Source organism: Mycteria americana, chromosome 1, assembly GCF_035582795.1.
Source record: "Mycteria americana isolate JAX WOST 10 ecotype Jacksonville Zoo and Gardens chromosome 1, USCA_MyAme_1.0, whole genome shotgun sequence".
Taxonomy (NCBI): Eukaryota; Metazoa; Chordata; class Aves; order Ciconiiformes; family Ciconiidae; genus Mycteria; species Mycteria americana.
In genome coordinates, this window is record NC_134365.1 from 23,262,801 (window position 1) to 23,277,779 (window position 14,979).

At 40.5% G+C, this 14,979-nt stretch overlaps 1 protein-coding gene across 2 annotated transcripts in view; it reads right to left on the minus strand.

The window, feature by feature from the left end:
- The window catches only part of PLXNB2 (plexin B2), a 119,963-nt gene that overhangs the window by 58,589 nt on the left and 46,395 nt on the right, over positions 1 to 14,979 (minus strand). For both annotated transcript variants that reach the window (XM_075492952.1, XM_075492961.1), the window contains 7 exons: positions 13,753 to 13,853; positions 11,421 to 11,547; positions 9,561 to 9,705; positions 7,133 to 7,247; positions 6,300 to 6,405; positions 5,721 to 5,822; positions 65 to 157 (listed from right to left, as the gene is read on the minus strand). In XM_075492952.1, coding sequence (XP_075349067.1) covers positions 65 to 157; positions 5,721 to 5,822; positions 6,300 to 6,405; positions 7,133 to 7,247; positions 9,561 to 9,705; positions 11,421 to 11,547; positions 13,753 to 13,853 — 789 coding nt within the window. The remainder of the gene's footprint in view (positions 1 to 64; positions 158 to 5,720; positions 5,823 to 6,299; positions 6,406 to 7,132; positions 7,248 to 9,560; positions 9,706 to 11,420; positions 11,548 to 13,752; positions 13,854 to 14,979) is intronic.

The following is a 14,979-nucleotide window of genomic DNA, read 5'->3' on the forward strand; positions in this document are numbered from 1 at the left end:
ATGTGGACACTGGGACTTTAAGAACTTAATATATTTGGTAGGTGAATCATATTTTTGCACTTACCTCTTTACTCACGAATGAAAATTTTCCTTCATCTAATTCATCAACAGGAGCTTCGAATTCAAATTGCTTGTTCTTAACCACAAACTTTTTATCCTATGGAAGAGAAAAGCTCAGCTTAAAATTTGTACAGCATCACCAAGCGTAATAAAATATCACCAGGCAATATCCTGTCCAGCTCTGGCAGTAGTAAGACCAAATGGAGAAGGCTAACCAGTTAAAGTCATCTCCTGAAAACAAAGCTAGTTAAACACTGAGCCAGTGCAATCTGCTGCTTTGCTGCACCCTCCCAACATTCGTTAAAGGTGGAAGCACTAGAGCAGTACAAATAAAGCAAGAACATACCTAGCACTCTGTTTCAGGGAACAGTAAGAAAAAGCCAAGAGATGTGAATACTGGATGGCTTCACACATCAGATGTGTTATTAACAGAGCTGTGTGAGTTCTGCCCTTTAAGGTTTTCTCTGTAGGGTTCCTGGGCAGAGCAGGAATGCAAGAATTACAAGAAAAAATGGAATGAACATCCCTCAGACCTTGCTGGCTTTGTTTCTCCTGCCTCACCACGACTTCAGCTGTGTTTTCACAGGACAGGCTTTGATAGCAGCACCAGCTTAAGGGTATTCCTGCCTCCTAGACACCTTCTTCCCACTCTCTTCTCCCTAAGCCCTAAATCCATTCTTTCCTGCCTTTAGGCTGCAGCACATACTGACCTGCACTGCACTGGCAAAACTCTCAGCTCAGTTTTTCTCTGATTCAGCTGAGGAACTGAGCTGGCTAAAAACCAAACACATCACCCCTCGACACTGTTTCTGTGCTGGGTCAATCTCCTGTTCTGGCCCATAGCACAGCTGCACAAACAGCTTTGCCAGAAGAACCAGAGAAAGAAATAAGTAGCAAAGATATTTTCAGGCAGTATTGTTGGTAACGACTTATGAAATCAGAGCCCACTGAGGCTCCCCAGGGACAAGACCACCTTCACATTTTTAGAATCACAGAATACCTTGGGTTGGAAGGGACCTTCAAACATCATCTAGTCCAACCCCCCTGACACGGGCAGGGACATCTTTCCCTAGATCAGGTTGCTCAAAGCCCCATCCAACCTGACCTTGAACACTTCCAATGATGGAGCAGCCACAACTTCTCTGGGCAACCTGTTCCAGTGTCTCACCACTCTCATCGTAAAGAATTTCTTCCTTATATCCAATCTAAACATACCCTCCTTCAGTTTAAAACCTTTGTCCCTTGTCCTGTCAATACAGGCCTTGGTAAAGTCTCTCTCCATCTTTCTTACAAGCCCCCTTTATATATTGAAAGGCCGCAAAAAGGTGTCCCCAGAGCCTTCTCTTCTCCAGGCTGAACAACCCCAACTCTCTCAGCCTGTCCCCATAGGAGAGGTGTTCCATCCCTCTGAGCATTTTTGTGGTCCTCCTCTGGACCTGCTCCAACAGGTCCATGTCTTTCCTGTGCTGAGGACTCCAGAGCTGGACGCAGTACCCCAGGTGGGGTCTCACCAGAGCAGAGTAGAGGGGGAGAATCACCTCTCTCAACCTGCTGGCCATGCTTATTTTTATGCAGCCCCAGATACAATTGGCTTTCTGGGCTGCAAGTGCACATTGCGGGCCCACATCTAAGTTTTCATCCACCAGTCTCCCCAAGTCCTTCTCCACAGGGTTACTCTCAATCCTTTCATCCCCCAGCCTGTATTGATATGGGGGATTGCTCCAACCCAGGTGCAGGACCTTGAACTTGGCCTTGTTGAAACTTCATGAGAACTTCGCTTTGATGCCTTCTGTGGATGTAAAGAACTAGTACCTGCTTTTGTCCAGAACCGCTTAAGTCTTGGAGTACATGGCAAAAAAATAATGGTTACTTGATTCCTCTTTCCTGCTCCAAGGGTTAGTAAGTTGTCTCCTGCTGTCATCTAAGCCTTGTGTATGAGGATCTTATCCTATTCATTTGTAGCTACTTCTGCTGGAATCACTGGTAACTCACAGGCCACTAGATTTATCTAATTAGTGCAGTGGAAACCTTTCCTACTGCACCTTCACTGTGACAGGTTCAGTAGCAGACACAAGAGCCCACCAAGGTTTGGGGCTGAGGAGGAGCACACGCTGTAACCACGTAAAGGGCCTGACTCCAGTCTCTGGCAGGTTTATGTTATAGAGGGGAACAGACCTTTTACTTCTTCCTTCTCAGAAGCTGCATATAGAAAATAAGCTACTGACTGAGCTCTGAAAAGCCTCTTCTAAAAGTTTTACAGCCCATTCTGCTTTCCAGAAAACATCTACATACTCCAAGTTTTAAACCACCTTACAAATCTCTTTTTTGAGGAACACTGCCTCGCTTTCCCTACTCTACATTTCAATATATCATGTAGTTTTCAAAAGTGTTCAAATTCTGCTGCTGCTGTGTAAGGCTTTCCCACACGCCTAACAGAAGGCGCTGGGAGAGGAGGGGAGCTTCGGTGTGCGTGACAGCTGCCACCTGGAGCGAACTGAAATCAGGAGTTGCTATACCAGGCTCTCGAGCAGAAGGCCACAGAGCTCACGTTCAGCAGTCTGGGTGCAAGAAGAGACATGTAGCAAACACTGGGAAGTCGGTTACACATCAGACACACATGACAAAGACAAATCCAAATGGGAAATTACTTTTAACGAAAATCTTTGGAGGGCTAATAAGCTTATCTTGATGCTGGTACATCTGTCTCTTCTACCGTGCCAATCTTTCAAGGACTCAGCTGGAGAATGCCTCTCAGACGTTGCGTGCAATATGACTGATCAGTACTAAACTTTCCTCTCACCTGCTTGCCCTTGATGAGGCTATTCCCAAGAGAACGACAACAGCTTGGATTTACTTCTCCTTCCTACTGAAATTCTTTCAGAGGAAGGAGGGGCAGAAAAACAGCCAACAGCTTCTCCTCTTTTAGTCTATCTCCCTCCAGCAGAAGCCCTCATGAGGAGATTTATTCACTGTAGTGTAAGTGTTCACAAGTTGAGGCACATACAAAAACTGTGAGCTTATTCTTCCATCCTCAGTTCTGCAATAGCAGTTTTAGAAGCCGTCCACATCTCCTGCTGACTGGATAAGCCCAAACCTTCACTGCTAATCTCCATCTAGAAACAGGGGTGTTTATATGCATGATATTGGCTAGTGCACTTAGTCACCCATGATTAGATAGGTTGTGTATCACCCTTTAAAGCAAAGCACAGATTAAACCAGGATAGTAGAGCTAGTAGTTCAAAGTGACAACAGAACCTTCATTCTTGCTGATCAACTTTTTCTAAGCAAGAATTTAGGCAAGGAAAATAGGAGGAAAATGGATATATACCAATGTTCTAATCAATAAAGACCTTAAATGTGCTCATAGCTGCATGACTGCTACCTCCAAACACACTGTAATGCCCAGCATACCCTGTGGCAAAATCATTCCACATGAGAAGCCACGTGCTATTTTGCCTTTGGGCTGCAGGCCAACCCCTACAAAATATCCATCCATGGCTTCTCCTGAGCCACCCTGCCCTCCATGAGATGTTTACCAAAGGCTGAGTCTAAGTTATGCCCTTACTCAAATGAACTTTCAGTAACCAAAGTTATTGCTTCAGATAGCATGACCCCACAGGCATGAGTGCCTGTACGATTACAACTGTTTCATGCCTTATTTGTCTGTTTTCACATATACTTAGAGGTTTGTGTATACAGCTGTAGTTACTGTGTGTGCCTATTCAAGTCCTGGCACTGAAGGCATTATTATTTTGGCTTAAAAATGCATGTCTATACCAGGATATATGGGGCTACTCCCATGACAGAGATGATGTTCCCACATGGCTCTCACCTAGGAAAAATTATTCTGACATCATTTGACACTCATTGCTCTCCAGCACCTTTCCATCCTAGGGCCTATGCATTCATCTTACTTCTTACAGAGACTTGAATTCCATGTAAGCCTTCCCAGTTCCAAGTTAAATAAATGCATACTAGGTCTGGTCTGTAGGCAAACTGTTAAACACTGCTACCCATGACAAAGCATTCAATCCACAGGGTGTGTCTGCCTTTGTTAAATGTAATTGATACCTCGAAGAAAAAACCAAAAAGGGCAGAAGCATTTTCATTCCCTTTTCCCTACTAGTAGTTCAGAAAGATTAAGGTGCTTATTCATGGAATGATAAACTAGATGAAGGAGTTTTTGGGTTCCTGCTGCTGTTTCTCCTCCTTGGAGGAAAAGGGTCCTCTAGAAGTCAAATTCAGCACAGCTAGATTATGCATCTGCCCTGAATTTGTTCTCGAGAGAGAATGAGCTCTTCCACTTATATCAAGGCGCAGGGAAAGATTTTCCTCTTGTGCAGAAAACCAGCTCTTCACAATGCTAGACAAAAGAAATGTGAGTAAATTCTCTGGAATACTTTTCCATTTTTAGCAAAGAGAGCTGCGGCCTTTAGGTCAAGTATTGTGTCCACATCTTGCACACAGCCAGACATCCTACCAGGGACCAGTCCTGGCACCTCGGAGAACAGATCAAATTCACCAAATTGCTTTTCTTTGTTTACATATATTTTAAGGTCTTCAAGCAAAAATGTTTCTTTTTGAACATATGTTTGTATAGCATGGTCTTGATATACGTATAGTGTAGTGATACACAGCACGGTCTTTGTATGATTGTAGTGCTTATGGGTTGCTTTTCCCCCTTCTCTGAATATCCTTCTTACACTGTTACTCTCCAGACCTGTTTACCCTTTTCCATCCCTTGGCAGGCATAACAGAGGTGATAGAAGGACTTTGTAAGCTATACAGTACTTCAATTTGGCAAAAGAAAAAAAAAAAGCCCTCAGAAAACAAGAGCCTTCTTTCCCTTGATAGATGGCTGATAGTTAAAGCAATCAATACAGTCTCCAGTGTATCTATCATCAATTCGCATTTACACAAAGACAACACAGAAACAAACAATAGAAACTAAGAACAAAACTAAAAACTAAGAAGTGTTTTTTAAGGTTCGTTTTTATCGAACTAACAATAACATTTTATGCATTGTCTAGGTTATAAAACAATTAAATATTGGAGGAAAACTCTGGCTTCTTAGAATCTTTGCAATTTACTTTCTGGTTACTTTCTGGTTATTTTCTGGGAGAAGCCTTTGCTATAGCTGAGAAAATACCCGATCTTCTGGTTTGATGATCACACACACACAAAAAAAGAGCAAAAGATTATTTTATCCAAACTAAGAAACATTTAATTTCTGAGTGCTTTTTTTTGTTTGAAAAGTGAAAACTGAATTAAACACACAGAGTGATGTCATTCTAGAACAAAAAAAAGGCAAGTATTTAATTAGAAAAAAGATATGAAACATTCACAATTCCTAAATCTCCTCTCATTTCATTAGGTGAAAAATAATTGTCAAGTGTTTCAGTAGGTCCAACTTACATTCTTTAAAAAAAACCCCCACATCTAGTAGTTAAAATATTTTGTCCAGCTCTGATTCTGTCTTGGTGATGACTCTACCACAGTAACCAATATTATATCAAACTTGAATGTGTAGCTCTTTTCCTTCTCTAAAAACAATTACGAGCAGGATCTCCAAGGAACACAAACTAATGCTTTAGTCTAGGGGTGTGGCTGCAGTTTAAGTGGAATTCAAATGACAGCTAGCTTTGAATTAATCTGCTTACCCGATAATGCGCTAGATGTCTTCCCTCAAAATACACCGTTGTTCGGTACTCCATAGGTATTATTGGAGGGTTAGGGTTTAGAAACTGCGGGCATTCTTCTTCCTGGGGAGAGAAACATTTTATACGTTATTCCAAATAAAAGTCTTATCGCAACAAGCTCCGATGGCCTTCGGACAATGTAATGATTGTTCTGAAGAACTTCATGCTTAAAATACAGTGACAGATTTGATTACACCCTTTCAAATTAGACATGCTAAAAATGACTGCAGCATATGTCAAAGCTGTGGGTGATTATCTTTCCCAGCCTTGAAATCTTGTTCCTCCCATTGAAGCAAAATAGTAAAAGGAACAAAAATACGCTTTCAGGAGTTATTCAGTCTCACTGCCCCTCCTCAATCACACCCTTAAATTCCCACCCCCGCACTGTCACTAAAAAAAAAAAAAAAAATCTTACACTTCTGGAGTTAACTTTAGAATAATTTTTAAATCCCTAATTCAACCAACGGATATGAGAGAAAAAGCAAAGAAAATATTGAAGTGTTCTAATAAAAACCTAATAACCTTATTTTTAAACATTACCATGTTTTGTTTAATCACATCTTGTATTGAAGAAGAGGACTCGTTACAGATATGACTCTTCCAGTCCCACTGGCAATTCCATCTATTGCTTGCACAGGAATAGCATCTACAAATATAACATGATAGTCATGACAAACTGTCAAGCTTTTTCCCCCATTGATAAAAAAAGTAAATGAAATTCCATCTTTATTCATGGAGGGTAGATCAATCTGTTACAGTGTCCTTACTATATTAAGCCGAAAACTTGATAGTAAGAACAGTTCAAGAACCACCAAAAGCTATTTTCTCCCTTAAATATTTGAACAAGGATCAGAAATCCACAGCATCTTGCACAAACTCTGAGATCAAGTCTGAGAGGCCTGGAAATGATCTTGATCAACCTTCATACATAAGATGGAACAAAGTGGGGTTTGGGTTGGCTGTGCCTGCCCCGGGGCAGCAACATCTCGAGCAGGGCAGATGATGGGGGCAGAGTCAGCTTTGATCATCCTGTTTGAATGCACTGCAACCAAAGCACCAATCTAACATTTGAGGGAACAAGTAGGTAAGCAGATGTCCACAGAGCTCACCTGCAATGGCAATCCAATGAACTGGCCTTTAATTATACGTGCCATGAATATTCCCATTCCACGTGGTTTATGTTACTGGCTCACCTGGTGCCCTTTAACTATTTTTCAACTCCATTAAAATGTAAGAAAAAGGATTTGGACACCAGCAAATTTTGAGAGTGCCAAAGGCTTAATTGTGAAATGATTGAGTAACTCAGCTGCCAGTTACCTGAAACACCATGCTACAGGATCTAAACACCTAAGTTAAGAAGCTGAAATACTTACGGTTGATTTTCAAGAAGATTCATTGCTTCTTCACAGTCATAAAAAGGGTAAGTATGTGACGCAAAAAATATGTTGTTCTTTACAAAGGTTAACCGAAGTGGAACTGAAACATGATCTATCACAAAAGAAAAAAAATATCTAAGTGGTTGTTGAATTCTTCAGCTCTTGAGCTGAATGATACAATGATAATACTTTTATTATTTTACAGGACATAAGAACATATTTAACTATACTGTTGACACTTGGGATCTCATGACCTGTTATATGTCAGATCTATAAGCTCTGTTTTGTCTTTTTAAGCTTTGCAAATTTTTCAGCACATGGTTGTCAGAAGAAAAGCAGAGATGGGATAAAAGGCAGAAGCAAAATTATAGAATAGCTTTGTTTTTCAGAAGTGTTTCTCAGTGGTGCTATCATCATGCTAGAATTTTAAAGAATCTAGAATAATAAGGAAAACTGAATAAGGAGATAATTGAAGACAGATGAAAACTGGCATGAGAACACTAATTTTAAATAAAACATTTTCTTAAATATGAATATGTCTGCATGTAAAATTACTTGTTTCATCTGTGAATTAAAACTGTCATTGTCATGTGAATTAAAGCAAGTGATCTTTATGGTTAATGCCCAACAGTGCCTGCAATGCTAAGTTACCACAGGCGTTTGTGATCTTCAGCTTGCCGTACATGATTTCTCCACAAATGTACCTCTTGTCTGGATCATTACTGAACTAAGAGTGGAAAATTTATCTTCAGAAAAGGGTGCTTTCCTCAGTGAAGCTGTTTGAAATACCTTTTTGCAGAAATCATTAAGCCCTTATAACAAGCTATTTCACAAGCTATTGGGCAATTTCAAACTCTGCTTTCCTTGAACAGGTTCTTCGAAGAAGCTGCTTGGCTGGAAGTCACCTTTGCCTGCACCGGGTCCCCTTGAATATTTCAGGCTGGTAGGAATGCCAGGGGATTTCCTAACAATGGGACTGCAAAAAAGCATCCTTCCTCTCTAGAAATGTCCTATTCCCTTTGGAACCAACCACAACTAAAGTAATCCAGACTTTTCCAAACTCAATAGGGTTTCTTAACAGTAAGTGGATGGCTCAGGACTTTTTGTCACATGCCGCCAGGAACCACTGCCTGTGTTCATAACCATCTGCCTTCTGCTGAAATGTCTGCCAAGCTTCTCAGCACCCTTCCATTACTTTTGAACATCCTTTCAGATGGATCCCTGTCCAACCAACTCAGAGAGGCATATTATTTCTAGGTGACTTGATTACTCTAGTGCCATCCCTGACAGGCTTCTAGTCTCACATTTTATGCTGGAAGACATCAAGATGTCATGTTTATCAACCTGGTCACTTTATGTCCTGCTTTACAAAATATTTAGGGAATGTGAATTGGCCCTAAATAACAGAGTGCTGCTTTAACACTTAGCATAATCTGATATCGTGACACACCCCAGCTAGTTTAAAACTTAAGAGTGAGATTTTAACATCATTACTCTTCCTGCAACTAAAACTGGATTTTGACCCGTTTCAGCCTTAAGAGAATTGAAACTTAACTTAAAAAGTGCTTCCAAGTACTGCTCTGACAGTTCATGGCTCTTGTGATACATATAAAAGGGTTATCCTCAGGGGTACCTCTGCAAGCTGCAAGAGCACGTATTTTTTTGTTTGTTTTTCCTTTTTTTTTAAAACTTGATACATAATAAACAGTGCTGTGTAACTAGTTTTATTCCATGTGTTTATGCATCAAGATGTATGAACTTAAAGCATGAATAAAGCACTATCTAGGAAATAGCACAAGAATTATGGTTGGCAACAGACCTTAAGAATATAATCAACGGTTCAGAACAATGATACAGCCTTTAATTATACGATCACATATTTTTCCACTGGACTTACTATTGCAGAAGCTGGAGGGCACGTAGTAGAAGAGGCAGAAGGCTTTATGAGAGAAAGGGCAGCCTTGTGACATGGACCAGAAAACAAGCCACTGAACTACAGCTGACTAGAGCAAAACTAAGATACCCGAGATGAAATACTTCACATTTGAAGCGCATATGCAGCTCTTGTGGCCCCACAACTCGGAGTGATTAGGGTAAGATTAGAGAAGCTGGGTTTTTTTTGTGTGGGACACAGAACAGCACCTCTCTGGCTCCGTGTCTACGCCTCTGCCAAACTCCTGTTTCAGGTTCCTGGTAGAAACACTGGGAATGCTACAGCTTGTAAATACAGCAATGGAAAAAGTTTGAGCAAACATTTTTTTTTTCAAATGTTTGAACGGACAAAGGTTAGCAATAGACTATTTGGGGAAAGGGACTGGAAGAGGAAAAAAAACTTGTATGCAGCTCATATAAGAGCATCACATTAGAAGCAGCAGGCTATGTTCTTTCCTCTTATTATACATGGAGGGTAGCAATATTTCTTTACCTTGACCTTTTGGTGTTGGTGGAATTGTATCAGGTGGATCACAGATAATAACCCCTTCTTTTAATTGAGCAGCATGGGTTTTTTCGCCAAATGTACACAAAACCTGGTCACTCTCAGTCAAAGTTGGCAATACAGTCAGTTCCACCTGGAAACAAAATTTTAAAAGGGTAAAATATTTGAAAGAAGTGAACCAAGACCCAGTAAGATTTACGGCCACAGCATTTCAGCTGCTCTTTTTTTTTTGGCTAGCAGTGATATTTTGGCTAGTATCACAGAAGATGGTTCTCCTTTTCAATTTTTATTTCTTGCCATCTGCTAATCTTTTCTTCTAATACCTCTACAAATTTTTCAAGGCTGGGTCTATGTTGAATTAGACTGGTACAAAACTCTCTTGTCCTGTCAATGCATTAGATCAGAACAAAAATGTCTGTACAGACACATCCAAAGCCTTTTGTTCTTGTCCTCAGCATCCAGTTTAGCAACAGTAAACAGAGTGGTTAACACTTAAATCCTGACGAACTTAATTAAAATTACATTAACCTTAGGTGTTACTAGTGAATAATGAAACCAAGGCTGGATGGGCTGGAAAAGCTGGAGTTTGAAAGAGCTGAACAGAAAAGTGGCTTCCTCAAGACTCAATGTACAGGAAAGAAACCCACTGAGATCTATCATTACTGCTGAAAAAGGATTTCTGAAAGAGTGATGGTGAGATCTTAACCTCCTCGAGGAAATTATCAATACAGAGTGCATGTGAGAAACTAAAAGCAAAATAAAAAGGGAAAACTTAGTAAGGAAAGAGGAAGAAATTGAAATGAAATTTTGGATGCTGTCCTTGATTTAATGCTTCAGGTGTGTTAATTATACAGTTTAACTTTTTCCATTTTGTATTGCTATCATCCCTTTCACACTGAAACTGGTCCACTATGTTATGAGCTACAATGTTTTTTGGTAAGTAAAGGAATCATGAGGAGACAGCGGCATTAGCGATGGTACAGGCAGCATGTAAACGCTCATTTGAAGTTGGGTTTGGTGTTGGTTTTTAGACATTTTGGCCTCAGATGCTGATGTGACACACTAGAGACTTGTCAACACAAGTTGACAAGATCTGAACTGAGAGAAGGTGTGGATTTTCTAATGTTTTTATTCAACACAGAAATGGCCTTAACACAATGCTGTTTACATCATTTAGGAATGGAATTAAACTGACTTGAATTAAAGTCTCTTTCTTGCTGATTAAGAGGGATTAAAAGCCATTTTACTGATTTTCCTTGCTAAACACCCCCAGGAAGCCCTCAGTCTGCACTGGCATGCTCCATTTGGAGTTAGAACAAGCTATGACACCCTGGTCACACTCTGAACACTCACTTTTGTTGCCACAAAGTAATTTTGCATGCTGAATTTACCTTCTCCATGTACCCAGACTTCGCTGTGTAGGCAAATCCACTGCTGATTTTAAAGCAACAGCTTATGGCTTTGCTGCTTACTTAAGTTTATGCTCAAGTAAGCTGAAAGGGCAGCATGAAATCTCCGCTATCAATTATTTTTTATAGGTTATACAACATTGTACCACACTTTCATAATATTCAGCTAAGTTTAAGTGCTTTATCATCCACACTAGTGCCTCATTTTGGTTTACAGAGAAGGTAAAAAAGAGCATTTCTTAGAAGAAAACATGAACTGCAACCTGCAAAAACAGCAGGCAAGAAAGAGCACTGTGAGAAACGCCAGAGACTGAGATACTCAAAACATTATCCTATTCCTAAGTCACCACTGCGCATAAAGAAACGCAGATAGTCATCTTCTTGGTAGTCACATCAATGGGCTTTAAGAAAATGCAGGGAAAGCACTTTCTTGTCATACCTTTGCAGGGGCTCTGCGACTCATATTTAGAGGGTTTGCACTAATGATAGTCATGCATGTGCCACTTGGACTCCACAGCCAGTGGTTCTCCTTATCAGCTGTTCCACAGTCTGCCTTCTTTGTGCACCTGACAAAACAGGAACAAAAACCAGAGCAAAGCAATATTATAGCTGGACTCTGCTTTCTCTGAACTATGCAACAATTTCAGGATTAGAGACTGAAATTACAACACAAGATGACTGGGAATTTGCTTTAATATTGACTATTCAGGTTGCTAATAAAGAACTTTTAATAAAATAAATGGAGGACTAAGTATTGATGGTTTGAGATGTCAAAAGCAAGTGGGGAAACATATACCTATAATAGTTTGGACACCACCTTGGATTAGACAACCCAAACCCATACAGAGGGAATAATATTTAGCACAGGAGCCATCAGGCAATGGAGCCATTGCCTTATCATCTGAAACCAGGCTGATTAATCTTCATGGTAATATATAACAAACTCCCGAATGAGTGGGCACAGTCTAGTTTTTCTGCAGGTCAAGTGGCAGACAGCTATGTGTTGCCAGTAAAAAAACACGTGAAGCATGAGAGTACAAACGCAATAAAGGAGTATTGCTAGGGGCACAGAGTCTTGGGGAGAACTCCTGTGAAACCATAGCACTAGAAATGTTACTTTCGTAGTGAATGTTTTCATTAACTCCTGCCACTATTTAAGACCTTTCTCTGCCAGGGCACCATTACTATTATGGAAAGACAACAGCAGTTGTGCAGCCTCACCAAAAATATTGGGAGATTTTCCCAGCTCACATACAAGAAGGACAGAAAGAAGAGATGCTGCAGTGCGGAAGCTGCATATGTGGCTACAAAAGCTTGTTGAAGTGTGTGTGGGGACAGTCTCATGCGTATTCTTTCCATTCTGTGCAAAGTTTAGGAGAAAATGCTGTAGGATCTCTGGCTGCTGTAGCAGAAGACTATTAACTCATCAGGGGCTTTAACACAGTGCAGTTGCTGCACAGTTCTGTCAACCCTACCCTTAAAGATATCATTTACATACAGAGTCTACATTCATATAACGTATCCCTAAACACACTATTAAGTGCTGTGTGTGATGATGAGACACAACTTGCTGCAGATGAGAAAAACATTAGAAATTAAACACTTTTTTCCCCTCATTGGAAATAAATACTAGCAAATGCAAAAATTCATGTTTGCCTCTTCTCAGAGACCATTAATACTTTGAGGTATTGAGGTCAGTGGTCATATCAGAAACCTGAAGGGAAATCTAGGGAAAATTGCCTTTTGTATGATATATGACATGGCATTCAACTCCCAGCAGCCCAGGAGGAGTTCAAGGTGTATATTCCAAGTCCCCAGGTTTCATCCACAGCAGCTGAAACCCAGGCTGCTGGGTTGGAAGAGTTACAGTATATTACATAAACCTGCATGTACCGCATAAGTTTCTCTGCAGTGCTCCATATTATGCTACACATCAAGCTGATAGGTAACTTAATGTGATAGTTCACATTTTCAGACAGGAAGCTAGAAGCCTGAAATTCATCTGCATGCTATAATTAAATAGCCCCTTTGTTCCAACAGCAAGTACTTAGAATCACGAATTCCCAACCACTCATGCCAAGGGGTTAATTAACTTAGTAGTCAAAGAGAGAGCTGCAGGACCACTCTTCCCTCTCGCCACTCCAATCAATGAAGAATGCAAAGAAGAGACATTCCAGAGCTGTTCAGTGCTGTCCTAGTTTATATGTGTTTGAATATTAATTCAGTTAACCTCTGCAGATAGTCAGCCAAGTGCCACTTTCTGCTCTCCTACAGTTAGGTGAGGGTTCAGTGTAGCTATCTGTCTTGACAGATGACTTTTACATAAAAACAGCATTTGAGCTACATACTTTATTTCAGACATGAACGGTTTTTTCTTTTATGCTCTGTTTTACACTTTCCTGCTCTACTTAAAATATCTGCTATATTTTCTGAATTTTAGATAGGGAGCACTCTTAATTTTTGGGAGAACATTTGACTGTACAGTTCAGAGAGTGATAATACATGCAGTTAAAAGATATATACTGATTTTCAGTACCAGCAGAAAAGTATACATTTTCCCAAACTAATCAAATCTGCAGAAGTCAATGGGGACTTATCTGTGTGCACAGAAGATTGATATCAATGTCTGTGTGATAAAATTAAATCACTATCAGGAGCATAAGGCTGAATACAAAAAGCTGGGATCGCTGCGCTGAGCAGTAACCCACAGCATGCGTCAAAATTTGAGCTATTCCACTGCCTGCACCTGAGAAAACACTGGCAGCACTCACCTGCCCTCTCTCACGCACCAGCCACAGTACGGATCCCTCGCTTGAGTACACTTCTCACAGTCCGAATATTTGTGGCAGTCCTGCACAGGTAGCCGATGCACCTGGAGAACCAAAAGTAAGGCAAATCATAAGGGATCTGAAGAAGGCACAAGGAGATGGGAACATTTCTAGACAGGATTGCACAGCACCGTTGCCTGTGGCAGCAGAATACTTCACCCTGTATTATTATGATCAGAGCTCAGTTTGATTTTTAAAAAATCCATACAAAACCAGAGTGTGGTTATCCCCCCTTAACAAAGTCCAAATTTACACACTTTTCCTGCTCTTTTTCTCTCCAATATTCTCTAATCTCTCTCCACAGTAAGGTAGGACAGTGTTATAATCAAGAATCATGAGCAAGTCTCCAGAAATTGAGCTTTTCAGTCCCTCCAGTTACGTTACTTCTGGAAATCCGCATTACAGCAGCCACTGCAGAACAGCAACTGCATGAACTGCTCTCCGAATTCAAGAAACAGCTACTGCTGGACAGATACTTTCAAAAGGCTAACTTGGTACTGGCTCGATCATTTTTTTAAACAGCATATCCTCCTCTACATATCGCTAGCATGGAGGTGAAATCGTTTAGAAACGTGACTGTCAGTGGCACTTTTAGCCAGAAGGCATCGCAGAAAGTTTGCAGGAGTGAGAGAGCCAAGGCACTTCAGGTTACTGCACTTCTCCACGCATAACCCTCCACCATGCAATACATTCACGAAAGAAAATGGAAATAATTATGACAGGAAGCAGCAGGGAAAAGAGCATCATCAGTTCTCATGTCTCAATCCCCCAGTAAATATATGGCTTCTGGTTTTGATTTCCTTTGGTGCTGAGAATAAACAGTTTTATCTTTCTTTGGTGCACAGAAAAAGGAGCCAGCACACAACCATCCCTTTTAGTTATGCTGCTGAAATGATGCAAGAGGAGAACGGGACATACACCTTCCTGTCGATGACTGTTTTACTTTTAAAGAGCACAAAATTCTAGCAACAGTAACTCTGAAATGTAAGCTTTCTTTTTTCTACCTTATCCTCTCATTTAAAACAACTGACAATTACAAAGCTACTTTGAAAGCCTGAGTTTGGCCTTTTCTTTCACATTTGGAGAGTTCAGTCTGACTCATGTAAGGAAAATGTCAACATTGGGTAGTTTTCTTGCATTTATTAATACAGAGGTTTACCCTTTCAGCAT